This window comes from Schistocerca piceifrons, chromosome 1 (assembly GCF_021461385.2).
Source record: "Schistocerca piceifrons isolate TAMUIC-IGC-003096 chromosome 1, iqSchPice1.1, whole genome shotgun sequence".
Taxonomy (NCBI): domain Eukaryota; kingdom Metazoa; phylum Arthropoda; class Insecta; order Orthoptera; family Acrididae; genus Schistocerca; species Schistocerca piceifrons.
In genome coordinates, this window is record NC_060138.1 from 454260569 (window position 1) to 454275154 (window position 14586).

At 38.7% G+C, this 14586-nt stretch overlaps 1 protein-coding gene across 1 annotated transcript in view; it reads left to right on the plus strand.

Annotated features, from left to right (window-relative positions):
- The window catches only part of LOC124792370 (ubiquitin conjugation factor E4 A), a 124046-nt gene that overhangs the window by 5566 nt on the left and 103894 nt on the right, over positions 1-14586 (plus strand). The window contains exon 2 of the mRNA XM_047257935.1: positions 12225-12419. Within this exon, the coding sequence (XP_047113891.1) occupies positions 12225-12419 (195 nt within the window). The remainder of the gene's footprint in view (positions 1-12224; positions 12420-14586) is intronic.

Here is a 14586-nt window from a genome sequence, read left to right on the forward strand (position 1 = left end):
ATTCTATTCAATACCTCCTAATTAGTTATGTGATCTATCCATCTAATCTTCAGCATTCTTCTGTAGCACCACATTTCGAAAGCTTCTATTCTCTTCTTGTCCAAACTATTTATCGTCCATGTTTCACTTCCGTACATGGCTACACTCCATACAAATACTTACAGAAAAGACTTCCTGATACTTAAATATATGCTCGATGTTAACAAATTTCTCTTCTTCAGACACTCTTTCCTTGCCTCTCTACTTCGACCATCATCAGTTATTTTGTTCCCCAAATAGCAAAACTCATTTACTACTTAAGCGTCTCATTTCCTAATCTAATTCCCTCAGCATCACCTGACTTAATTCGGCTAGATTCCATTATCCTCGTTTTTCTTTTGTTGATGTTCATCTTATATCCTTCTTTCAAGACACTGTCCATTCCGTTCAACTGCTCTTCCAGGTCCTTTGCTGTCTCTGACAGAATTACAATGTCATCGGCGAACCTCAAAGTTTTTATTTCTTCTCCATGGATTTTAATATCTACTCCGAACTTTTCTTTTGTTTCCTTTTCTGGTTGCTAAATATACAGATTGAATAACATCGGGGACAGACTACAACCCTGTCTCACTCCCTTCCCAACCACTGCTTCCCTTCCATGCCCCTCGACTCTTATAACTGCCATCTGGTTGCTGTACAAATTGTAAATAGCCTTTCACGCCCTGTTTTTTACCCCTGCCACCTTTAGAATTTTAAAGAGAGTATTCCAGTCAACATTGTCAAAACATTCTCTAAGTCTACTAATTCTAGAAACGTAGGTTTCCCTTTCCTTAATCTTTCTTCTAAGATAAGTCGTAAGGTCAGTATTGCCTCATGTGTTCCAATATTTGTACAGAATCCAAACTGATCTTCCCCGAGGTTGGCTTCTACTAGTTTTTCCATTCGTCTTTAAAGAATTCGCGTTAGTATTTTGCAGCTGTGACTTATTAAACCGATAGTTCGTCAATTTTCACGTCTGTCAATACCTGCTTTCTTTGGGATTGGAATTATTATATTCTTCTTGAAGTCTGAGGGTATTTTGCCCGTATCATACATCTTGCTCACCAGATGGTAGAGTTTTGTCAGGGCTGGCTCTCCCAAAGCTATGAGTAGTTCTAATGGAATGTTGTCTACTCCCAGGGCCTTGTTTCGCTCAGTTCTTTCAGTGCTCTGTCAAACTCTTCACGCAGTATCGTATCTCCCATTTCATCTTCAACTACATCCTCTTCCATTTCCATAATATTGTCCTCAAGTACATCGCCTTTGTATAGACCCTCTATATACCCCTTCCACCTTTCTGCTTTCCGTTCTTTGCTTAGTACTGGGTTTCCATCTGAGCTCTTGATATTCATGCAAGTGGTTCTCTTTTCTCCAAGGTCTCTTTAATTTTCCTCTAGGCAGTATGTATCTTAACCCTAGTGAGATAAGCCTCTACATCCTTAAATTTGTCCTCTAGCCATCCCTGCTTAGCCATTTTGCACTTCCTGTCGATCTCATTTTTTGAGACCTTTGTATTCCTTTCTGCGTGCTTCATTTGCTGCATTTTTATATTTTCTCCTTTCATCAATTAAATTCAATATTTCTTCTGTTACCCAAGGATTTCTACTAGCCCTTGTCTTTTTACCTACTTGATCCTCTGCTACCTTCACTACTTCATCCATCAGAGCTACCCATTCTTCTTCTACTGTATAGTATTTCTTTCCCCCATTCGTGTCAGTTGTTCCCTTATGCTCTCCCTGAAACTCTGTACATCCTCTGGTTTAGTCAGTTATCCAGGTCCCATCTCCTCAAATTCCCACCTTTTCTCAGTTTCTTCAGTTTTAATCTACAGTTCATAGCCAATAGATTGTGGTCAGAGTCCACATCTGCCCCTGGAAATGTCTTACAATTTAAAACCTGGTTCCTAAATCTCTGTCTTACCATTATATAATCTATCTGATACCTTCTAGTATCTCCAGGATTCTTCCATGTATACAACCTTCTTACAGGATTGTTGAACCAAGTCTTAGCTATGATTAAGTTATGCTCTGTGCAAAATTCTACCAGACAGCTTCCTCTTTCATTTCTTACCCCCAATCCATATTCACCTACTATGTTTCCTTCTCTCCCTTTTCCTACTCTCTAATTCCAGTCACCCATGACTATTAAATTTTAGTCTCCCTTCGCTACCTGAATAATTTCTTTTATCTCATCATACATTTCATCAATTTTTTTATCATCTGCAGAGCTAGTTGGCATATAAACTTGTACTACTGATGTAGCCGTGGGCTTTGTGTCTATCAAGGCTGTTTTGGTTAGTGTTACAAGTCCAGATCAGTCAATTATCCAGACTGTTGCCCCTGCAACTACTGAAAAGTCTGCTGCCCCTCTTCAGGAACCACATGTTTGTCCGGCCTCTCAACAGATACCCCTTTGTTGTGGTTGCACCTACGGTACAGCCATCTGTATCGCTGAGGCACGCAAGCCTCCCCACCAACTCCAAGGTCCATGGTTCATGGGGGGAGGACAAAGGTAGTTCATTGATATATATGAGAAATAGCAGGGGACCAATAGAAGAACCTTGTGGAACCCCATAATTTACCGTTCCCCAGTCGGACTCTACTGCTTCTACCTGTGTATTATTATAGTCTAACACTATTTTCTGTTGTCTGCCTTGTAGATAGGATTTGAGCCAGTTGCCCATTTATCCTCAGAGTCCATAGTGGCACGCTTTCTCTATAAGTATTCTGTGATTTGACACAGTAGAAGGCCTTAGACAGATCGCAAAATAAGCTCACAGGCAATGTCTTCTTGGCAAGGCATTCCAAAACGATACTGTAAATGAAACTATAGCTTCAGTTGTGGAGAGGCATTCTCTGAATCCAACCCGGTTTTTACTAATTATTGCAAGGTTTTCTGGGTACATATTAATTTGTCAAGGACTTTAGAAAATGTAGTCAAAAGAGAGATAGGATGATAGTTTGTAACATCTGAGACATCGCCTTTTTTGTAGAGGGGCGTTACAATAGCACACTTCGTCCCATCAGGGAAGGTACCTTGTTTCAGAGAGGCATTGAATATATGAGCTAGGACTTCACTGAACTGATTGCAGCAGGTTTTTAGCAGTTTGCTGGAGATGTTGTCGACACAAGTTGAATTTTTCCTTTTTAAAGAATTGATGGTTTTTCTTACTTCCTTTGCTGTTATAGGGGCTGTACCTATCTGCTCTGTGGAGTTTGGAAAATGGCCTTTCAGTATTTTTAAGGTCTCTTCTAAGGAGCATTTGAGTCCTGTTTTCTCAGCAACACTTAAAAAGTGCTCATTAAAATTTTTTGCCACAATGTCTTGGTTTTGTACTTGTCTACTTTCATTACTGAGAACAATGTTTTGGGACCTGAGGCAATTTCCACGTCTCACTCCTTGTCACTTCCCATACTGTTTTGATTTTGTTACTAGATTTATTAATTTTGAGCATAGATACAAACTTTTTGACTTCTGAATAACTTTACTTAGTATTTTACAGTATTTTTTGTAGTGATTTAGCTGGTTGTGGTTGTTTGAATTTTTTGTGTTGATGTACAGTTCTCGTTTGCTTTTGTATGAAATCTTAATACCTTTTTTTTAGAAGGTAGGCCTAATTTCAAATATCGGTGCTGGTGCCACTTCATTGCTGAATAGATTGTATTTTTGTATTTTTAATTGACATTTTCTAAATTATACACAGATCTCCAGTCTGTGGATCGGAGATGTGATTTAAAAGTCTGAATAGTTTCATCATTAATTGTCCTTGCTATTTTCCAATTGGGGCCACTATCATTCTCATAGATACTTGCACTTTTTGCAGTCTTTTAGTTGGCAGTTGTTGTTGTTGTTGTATCAGGTGTCAGAGTCATGTGTTTTCTGTCTAGTAGTGTGTGTGTGTGTGTGTGTGTGGCGGGGGGGGGGGGGGGTGGGGGGAGGCATATGTGCCATCTAGGGGACTACCGAAAGTTGTGATTCTGTCTGTGTGTTCTGACCTGGCATATCATCAGGATGGCGGGCATCCCTGTTTCAAGTGTATATTATGGTGACCATGACACTGCTCATTACATCTGAAAAGAAACATAAATAACACATACAATATTTAATTCCAGCAATAAAGTAATCGCAGGAAGTAGTGGGTGTTAGATGGGGACAAATTAAATATGTGACAATCAGGATAATGACACATTCAAGACAAATATTAATCCAAAACTCAAGCACAAAAAATTATCAACTTTCAGCACAGCTATAAAATGCAGACATGAAAACCGCTTGCATAGTAAATTTCAGTTCACCTATATAGCTCAGACGAATTGCCACACAACTCGAAAACCCAGTATCACAAATTTCACTAGAACTATGTAGCTCAAATGAAGCCCTCAATGCAAGGAACCCATAAACAGCTTGAAAACCCAGTACTGCAAATTTCACTTGATTGCCAACACACTCAAACTGTCAAAGCCGTTATACAAACCTCCACTTGCTCAATTTATGTAAAACTAAGTCTCACTTACATAACTGATATTAAAAAGTAACTGGACCAGCAATGGTAAACCAGTATCGACGATACCTACTAGCCAAAATCCGACACAGTTACAAAAGACTAACAAGAAAACCCCCAAAATTCATCGAACCTTTGCATCATCATCATCATCATCATCAATTTCAGTACATATCTTAACTCACTGCAACAAGAAATGACTTGCTTTGAGATTACTCTGTTATATCTCTTGCTGACAAAAAAAAAATTAATAAATTTTCGACTGTAAGAAGCACACAGCACTAATAACACCAAACACAAGCACAAAGCCATCACCCACAATACACAAAATCAAAGTAACTAACTAGCAAACCCATATAAATTCTTCCATGGACAACCTCTGACCTGTACGTTGTGTCTCAATGGACATCCATTTATGTTTGGCCTGATAAAACAAACAATGGAAAATACGGTATAGAATAATGTCAATATTATGAAAGGGGTAGATTGCTACACAGATTATAAAGGAGGCATTGAGTCACAGACAGGCACAACAAAAAGACTGCTAAACATGTGAGCTTTTGGCTAAAAGGCCTTCATTTTCTACATTAGAGGAAGACCTTTTGGCCAAAAGTTCACGTGTATAACAGCCTTTTTGTTGTGCCAATCTGCAATTCAACTTCTCTGTATGAAGAGTAACAGTCTATCCTTTTCATGGTACTGTCATTACCGTAATAAAAGTCAGTCCATAAACGGCAGTCTGGCTAGTTTTCGTCCCTACATTCTGTGGGTTTATGAATCTGTTTGGTATTCATTTCTTTGTTAAAGAATGGTAGAATTTTTTTACTATGCATTTTTCTCATAGCTCCTATATTTGTTCCAGTGCATTACTAAAACTTGTACTCAATTTCTGAAATTTCAGTGGTGTTTTACTAAGGACTGCAAATGTTGAAGAATCTGTCTTTTTTGTTTTGTATATCATAGTTGCATTGGTTAGTTACATGTTATATGGATCATTTTGCACAATAGATTGTAATGATGTGGAACGAGTCATTTTACATTCGCATTGGAAATTAATTTGTACATTTGATTACAATCTGAACATTTCTAAGTTTTTTCCATTAAAAGGAGAAAAAATAAATGCAGACGTGAGTTTGTAACTCCTACACATCACCTTTTACATAATATGGTAATACTGAATAGAAAGAGTTGTCAAGGAGAAACTTTCTCAGTTTGTTATCAGATTTTACTTTTCTGTGTGTAAGACATTTTATATCACTGGGAAAATGGTCAAACATTTTTGTTGCAGCATTGTGTATCCCTTTTGTGCTAAAGACAACTTTAATGTGGAGTAAAGAAAGTCGTTCTTCCTTCTGGTACTGTAATTATCTACCTCATTGTTCCTTTTGAAATGTAGTGGATTATTTGCAACAAACTTCATGAGGGAATAAATATACTGTGAAGCAATAGTTGGAATACCCAACTCCTTAAACAGATGTCTACAAGATGATAGTGAGTGCCACATATTACTCTTACATCACGTTTTTGTGCAATGAAGACTTTCTTAAAGCCGAGTTACTCCAGAACGTTATTCCGTATGACATTGACTGAAAATATGTCAACTTACTGATTTGCCTCTCCCCAAGATTTGCAATGTTTGTAAGTGCAAATGTGGCTGAACTAAGTTGTTTTAAGAGTTTCAAAATGTGTTTTTTTTTTCCAATTTAAGTTCTCATCAATATGGGTCCCTAAGAATTCTGAAGTTTCCACACTGTTTACTAATTCCTTGCCATATGTTACACTTATCATTGGTGTAGTACCTCTAGTCGTGCGGGAATGAATATGTTGTGTCTTTTTAAAACTGAGTCTGAGACCATTCACAGAAATCCAACCAATGATACTTTTAAGAACTTTGTTTACCATTTCTCCGGTTTCTGTACATACACGTGGATTGGTTGCAATGCTAGTGTCATATGCAAAAACAACTAATTCTGCTTGTTATATACTAGACAGAAGTTCATTAACAAATATGAGGAACAGTAGAGGAACTAAGACTGAACCTTGGGGAATCCCATATGTGATTTCTCCCCAGTCAGAATTATGTCCCTGTACTATATTGCTTGAATTACTGAGTACAACTTACTGCTTTCTTTTGTATGGCTATACCATCAATCCCATCAAAGTAAATTGATCTAGGTGAATACTGTGATTCACATAGCCAAATGCCTTAGAGAGTTTGTAGAAAATACCAAGTGGCACTATTTTATTATTTAACACTTGTAGAATGTAGTGAGTGAATGTGTAAATGGCATTATCAGGAAAATAACCCTTCTGAAACCCAAACTGTGGTTTGCTAAGGATACTATTGTTGCTAAGGTGAGATACTATTCCAGAATGCATCACCTTAAAAATGTTAGAAAATGATGTCAGCAGCCGGCCGGGGTGGCCGAACGGTTCTATGCACTACAGTCTGAAACCGTGCAACCGCTATGGTCACAGGTTCAAATCCTGCTTCGTTCATGGATGTGTGTGATGTCCTTAGGTTAGTTAGGTTTAAGTAGTTCTAAGTTCTAGGGGACTGATGACATCAGAAGTTAAGTCCCTGTAGTGAAACATGTTGGTAGCTGTTGACATCTCTCTTATCCCCTTTCTTAGAGAGTAATTTAACAATGGCATATTTCAGTTTGTCTGGAAAAATGCCTTGAGTTAGTGATGCATTACATGTCTCAGATAAGACTGGGCTTATTATATGGGAACAAATTTTTGGTTCTCTATTGGAAACACCCTCAGAACCAGATAAACTTTTATTTTTGAGAGAATGTGTTGTTTTCTTAATTTCAGAAGGAGAAGCTGATGACACACTCATATGATTGAATTTTGTGACAAGTACATTTTCAATATATTGCTGTGATTTTGCTCTTGAACTGTTTTCCCTATGCTTTGTACTATATTTAATAAATGGTTATTAAATACATTTGCTACCTGTGACTCATTATTTATAGTCCTTCCATTCAATTTAATAATGATGATATCTTGTTCTGTGAGCTGATCGTCCGGTCTCTCATTTCACTACATGCCATATAGTCTTAAGTGCTGTCGGAAGTACTGATATTATGTGCACATTCCTTTGTTTTTTAATAACAGTTCTTACTAATTTTGAGTAGTTTTTGTACTGTGCAACTACTACATGATCCCTACTTATTCTCGCCAAAGATACATTTCCTTTTCATCTCACAAGATACGTTAATCCCTTTAGTGATCCACAGTTTTTTACATGACTGTTTAGTGTCCTTTCTGATTACCTTACGCAGAAAGCTGTTTTTAAATAATGATATGAATTTGTCATGAATTTGCTTATCTTTTGAACCACATTCTCGTGATGATAAGACATGGATTCTACATAAAGGTCTAGAAGGAAAGTGGCAGCGAAATGCCATAATTTACAATCCCAAACAAAATAAAAAAAAGCCCAAAAAATCGTGGCCACCAAAACAGTAATGGCCACAGTGCTTTGGTATTGAAAGGCTGTCCTACTTATTGACTTAATGTACAGGGCAGAGACCATAATTGCAGCGGCCTGCTGTCAGGCCCTTCACCAGCTGTACCATGCTGTTGAAACCAATGGTAGGCATTATTATGTAGTGGCACTCTACCTCTTCACCATAACACTTGCTGCTCACATTCTGCCTCATTGATGAAGGATTTGCTTTGACAATTTAAGTGGCAAGGTTTTGAACATCCTCCTTTTTCCAAATTGGACTATATTTTGGGTGGGAAGCCCTATGGCAACGACAACAAACTGAAAGAGGACATTAGGGACTGGTTCAACAACTTTGCAGCAATTGAGTACACAGAAGGCATAGGAAAGACTGTGTTTTGAAATCAGTTTTCTTTCATTATCATGAATAAAAATGTTTGGTGACCCATAGAATAACCCTAATACTAGGATATACATTCCACGTGGGAAAAATATATCTAAAAACAAAGAAGATGTGACTTCCAAACGAAAGTGCTGGCAGGTTGATAGACACACAAACAAACACAAATATGCACACAAAATTCTAGCTTTCGCAACCAACGGCTGCTTCATCAGGAAAGAGGGAAGGAGAGGGAAAGACGAAAGGATGTGGGTTTTAAGGGAGAGGGTAAGGAGTCATTCCAATCCCGGGAGCGGAAAGACTTACCTTAGGGGGAAAAAAGGACAGGTATACACTCGCATACACACACATATCCATCCACACATACACAGACACAAGCAGACATTTGTAAAGGCAAAGAGTTTGGCCCAAATCTTAACAAGCCTCACAGAAAAATGTACTCACCTGAAATTCCAATGATTGTTCTGAATAATGCATCAATAAAATTGTAAAACTGTCCTCAATCCAAAGATTGGTTTGAACATCACAGTGCTTAACTAGGCATGGTCCTGTTGGATATGGTATACCATTGCCTTCCTCTGACATTTGAACAGCTATTTGTAGGAGGACCTGCAGTTTAATGCAGACTCCCAACTATGATGCACCTCAGCATTTGTCATATCAACAAACATTTCCAGAATGAAGCAATAAGTGACAGACAAAAATCCAAGGATTGACCAGCAATTGATCATGAGATCTTTGGGTCTGTAGTCTGGCACTTTGCCACAAAGCCACACAACACATTAATATTTCATCACAATGTGTCAGTCGAAACTGGATAGTCAGGTTCTTCTACTGCCTGTACCTGTTCAATAATGAGTTGAAATTTGGCAAGAAATCTTACAAACTCAACTATTAAATGATGCATTTCTACACGCTGAAGTAGTGACTGTGCAATGTTTTTCTGTCACATTTGTAACTAACGCAGGCTTATCAACAACTGTCTCTTGCGTGTCTACACAATCATTTTATCTCTGGTTTCAAGGCATGTATGCAGGCTAGTTCTTTTTAAATGTGTGTTTTTAAGTTTCCACATGCCTGCAGTAAATTTAGTGCTCCCGGAGCATATCCCCCACCCCCTCCCAATCTAACCTGTGGTACAAAACAGTTAATAGAATATGTGCAACACGAGGGAGATGCTTAGAATTTGATAGTGCAAGTTTCAGAGTTATTGCTTGCTCAGTAACAAATGTAGTGTTTTACAAGTCATCAGTAGTGATGACTGCTCCATTTCTATAAATATTTCTTTTTTAACATGTATTACCATTTTTGTCACACTGGACTCGCATTCGGAAGGACGACGGTTCAATCCCGCGTCCGGCCATCCTGATTTAGGTTTTCCGTGATTTCCCTAAATCACACCAGGCAAATGCTGGGATGGTTCCTTTCAAAGGGCACGGCCGACTTCCTTCCCCATCCTTCCCTAATCCAATGAGACCGATGACCTCGCTGTTTGGTCTCTTCCCCCTAAACAACCCCCCCCCCCCCCCCCCCCCCCACCCCAACCATTTTTGTGCCCTCACAAGGTGTCTTCATTTTCCCATCCTTGTATATGTACATGGCCACAAAACTGCATAAAAAGCAATGCCTATCTCTGAAAGACACTGCTTGAATTGCAGTGTAAATTTAGCCTTAAATTTCAAAGCAAATTCAGAAATATTGCTGAATATTATTGGAACAAAATGCCATGGATATTTACATGGTCTATTCTTGAGTACCTGGTACAGACTTCAGTATGTTGAGCTAGCTGATACAAGTTGGCTTTGTTGACAGAGTTAAATGAGAATGGATCCTGAGTACACAATTCCAAATAAGCATTAATATGACTCTCTTTCTTTCTTTTGCTGTTGGTAGTGGTAAGGATGCACTTGCTCAGTTTTTCCTGTGGATAACTTGTGCATTTGTGCCTCATTAGCATGGAAGTCGAAGAGCTTGTTTTGTATCAGTAAACGAATTCAGAGCTACTACACTGCAGAGATATAAGTACCATTGAAAATAACTTCACTGTTATGTCTGAGTAAGGACTCGAGGGCCTTTAAAGTATGCTTATGGATCTAACCACTTGCTAGGAGTGAGAAGTATTTTTAAGTTGGCTTTTCATGCAGAGAGATTTATAAGTCTTTAGCGTACGTTGAATAGTTATTACACCATGCCAAATGTGAATGCAGTATATTTGATTTTTTGAGAGACTATAGTAGCCTTTGGGTGCTTTAGATACTAACTGTGCATTTTTAAAACTTGTGATAACTTCTTGGCTTCCAAACTTGGTAGGTGAGAAGTCTCATTGTGTTTCAAGCTGTCTTATTTGGCATTTACTTCTAATAGTTAAGATCCAAAGTGAGAATCATCTTTGCTTGGCGGCTATCACAAAATAATACAGAAATACTAAGTTCAATAGTCTAGTCTATAGATACGAAGATGAAAAAATTGTGGAGGAAATGTTACTATAATCTTAGGCTAGGTAGTTCAATTCTGATAACTCATGGAGCACTGACACTCTATGAAGCACAAAGACGTGTTTTAAAAACCAGGTATCATGTGGGTTGGTTGGTTTATTCAGAGGAGGGGACCAAACAGCAAAGTCATCAATCCCATCGGATTAAGAAAGGACAGGAAAGGGAAGGCAGCCATGCCCTTTCAAAGGAACCATCCCACAGTTACCTAAAGCAATTTAGAGAAATGACAGAAAACCTAAATCAGGGTGACCGTATGCGTTTTTGAACCGTCATCCCTCCTGAATGCGAGTCCAGTGTGCTAACCACTGTGTCACCTTGCTCGGTATGTCATGTGGGCACACCAATATTACAGCCATAACAATGTGATACAAGTGCAAGCTATTAACGCAATTCATTTTTGTGCACTAACACATCTTATCCATTTATGATTATTGTGTATGTGTGTGGACACGATAAAATTTTAGTACATGAAATTAATTATGCTGCCCTTTTATCTATAAATTTCTAAATTAAAAATCTTTAGTGAAACAGATTCGGCAAGAAAGAGCATTTTCAATTGTATTTGTATGTAACTGTGCTAGCTGACATTACATCAGTGGGGAGGGGGGGGGGGGGGTGGAAAATTTTTTCATAGAATAATTCAAGATTTATTAAATAAAAATGTATGGAATGTAGAAACGTTTAGTTTTGTTCTAGGCTGTATGTTGCAAATTATCACTCTTATTGAACTGTGATTATTTCCAACAAATTTTACAGGAGAATGTGTATGTTGTGAAGTACACAGAGATGTACGAAAGATGAGGGAATATGTGCACCGCATGTAATTGCATGGTTCCTTAGTACGAGTAACCTACATATCAGATGCACTGTTTAAATAACATAACCACTTACATGCAGTGATGCAGTGTTGTGTTAAAAAAGGACCATTTACACACTGAAGGAAGAGAAGCGATATCTGTGGGGGCTGAGTGACTTCTAGTATAGTGAAGATAGGAAAATAATGAATTCATTTCATAATGTGTTTCAGTACAGCATGAAAATGAATGTCACGTTACTGAGTTCTCTTCTTCTCTTGTTCACCTCTCCCCTGTTCCTCTCCTCACTCTGTAGATGTAGAAGTAGTTAGAGTTTTGTGTAATTGTGATTGACAGAAACTGAATTTATGGTTGTTGATGTTCTGTCAACAACAATACCCTACTTGATACTAACATTTGGCGGTTTATAAAGGATGCTAAAACATTAAGTGATTATGGCACCACCACTTAATTTTTCTGTGTCTTTTTTGAATTGCCGTAACTTTCAAATATTTCACAACATGAGAAAAAGGTCTTACTGGTATGTTCTGTGCAATAGATGTTTCAGCATACGGGCAGCATTGTTGGAACCTCACTCACTGTCACTTATGGTGCAGTTTCATGTGGCGACAGCTGTATGGCTGGTGCAGGTGGCCACTGATGCAACTAATGAGACCGAACGAATATCATTCATGCCAGCCAAGTTGCGAGACATCACCTTTCCATTGCCAGAACAGGTGCCATCAACACTAAGGTTTGTATATGTATATAAATATTTGAAATCTTTCTGTGTAGATGCTTGATTAGTTTTTAAGTAATTTGTGTTCTTCATGATATGGACTATACTAACACCTTTAAAAATAGAACAGAAAAATCCCAAATAAAGGCACCCAAGTGAATTAAAACACGAGTTTCACACGAAGGTACAGTAATGATAGAATCTTTTAGGAGTTAAGAAAAGAAAGGGAATACAAATTTGAAGCAGTCAGTACGATCAGAAGTGAAGGCAAGTTGACAGATATTATATTCAGATGCTAGAATAATTAATAATGAAGTTGCACGTATACCTATTAACTTTCTGAGATAACGGATAATTCTTTGGAAATACCTGTGATTTACAAAGGTAATATCAGCTAAAAGAGGTAGGAGAAAGAAAGGTAAATCCATAAGGAGTTACTGCTAAATACAAATCAGTCAAGGTGCTTTCAGCAAGGGGAGATTATACTACTGCAACAGCGAATGGAATTGTAGTAGGTGAAAGAGAAATGGCAGGTTGGATTAAACTGTAATGAAGACAAGCAAGTTAATCTTGTATGCTGGTGCAGAACACATGTTACAAAAAGCAGGTATCCATTTTTCAAATGCAGCCCTGCCAATGCATTGTCCTTTTATGCCTTGTGTATGCGATACTACCACCGTCTGTATGTGTGCATGTCGCTATCCGATTACTTCTGTCACCTGAGTGTAAATCTGAGCCATACATAGTTCCTCTGTGCACTCCTACCCTGAGCTAAAGGTTTGAACTTCCTCATTGACAAAGGACATTACTGTTTCTCTGTCTAGTTTGCTGAACATATCAATCTTTTGCTTGTTATTTGTAATTCACTGTTGCTAAATTTAGGTGACAAAAGTCATGGAATAGCGATATGCACATATACAGATGGCTGTAGTATCGTGTACACAGTGTATAAAAGGCAATGCGTTGGCAAGGCTGTCATTTGTACTCAGATGATTCATGTGCAAAGGTTTGCAATGTGATTATGGCCGCACAATGGGAATTAGATATTGAACACGGAATAGTAGTTGGAGTGAAACACATGGGACGTTCCATTTCAGAACTTGTTAGGGAATTCAGTATTCTGAGATCCACAGCATCGAGAGTGTGCCGAGAATACCAAATTTCAGGCATTACCTCTCACCATGTTCAATGTGGTGACAATGGCCTTCACTTAATGACCGCAAGCAGCAATGTTTGTTTAGAATTTTCAGTGCTAACATCCAAACAACACTGCATGAAATAACTGCAGAAGTCAATGTGGTAAGTACAGGGTGTTTTCAAAAATGACTGGTATATTTGAAACGGCAATAAAAACTAAACGAGAAGCGATAGAAATACACCGTTTGTTGCAATATGCTTGGGACAACAGTACATTTTCAGGCGGACAAACTTTCGAAATTACAGTGGTTACAATTTTCAACAACAGATGGCGCTGCAAGTGATGTGAAAGATATAGAAGACAACGCAGTCTGTGGTTGCGCCATTCTGTACGTCATCTTTCTGCTGTAAGCGTGTGCTGTTCACAACGTGCAAGTGTGCTGTAGACAACATGGTTTATTCCTTAGAACAGAGGATTTTTTCTGGTGTTGGAATTCCACCGCCTAGAACACAGTGCTGTTGCAACAAGACGAAGTTTTCAACGGAGGTTTAATGTAACCAAAGGACCGAAAAGCGATACAATAGAGGATCTGTTTGAAAAATTTCAAACGGACTGGGAACGTGACGGATGAACGTGCTGGAAAGGTAGGGCGACCGCGTACGGCAACCACAGAGGGCAACGCGCAGCTAGTGCAGCAGGTGATCCAACAGTGGCCTCGGGTTTCCGTTCGCCGTGTTGCAGCTGCGGTCCAAATGACGCCAACGTCCACGTATCGTCTCATGCGCCAGAGTTTACACCTCTATCCATACAAAATTCAAACGCGGCAACCCCTCAGCGCCGCTACCATTGCTGCACGAGAGACATTCGCTAACGATATAGTGCACAGGATTGATGACGGCGATATGCATGTGGGCAGCATTTGGTTTACTGACGAAGCTTATTTTTACCTGGACGGCTTTGTCAATAAACAGAACTGGCGCATATGGGGAACCAAAAAGTCCCATGTTGCAGTCCCATCGTCCCTGCATCCTCAAAAAGTACTGG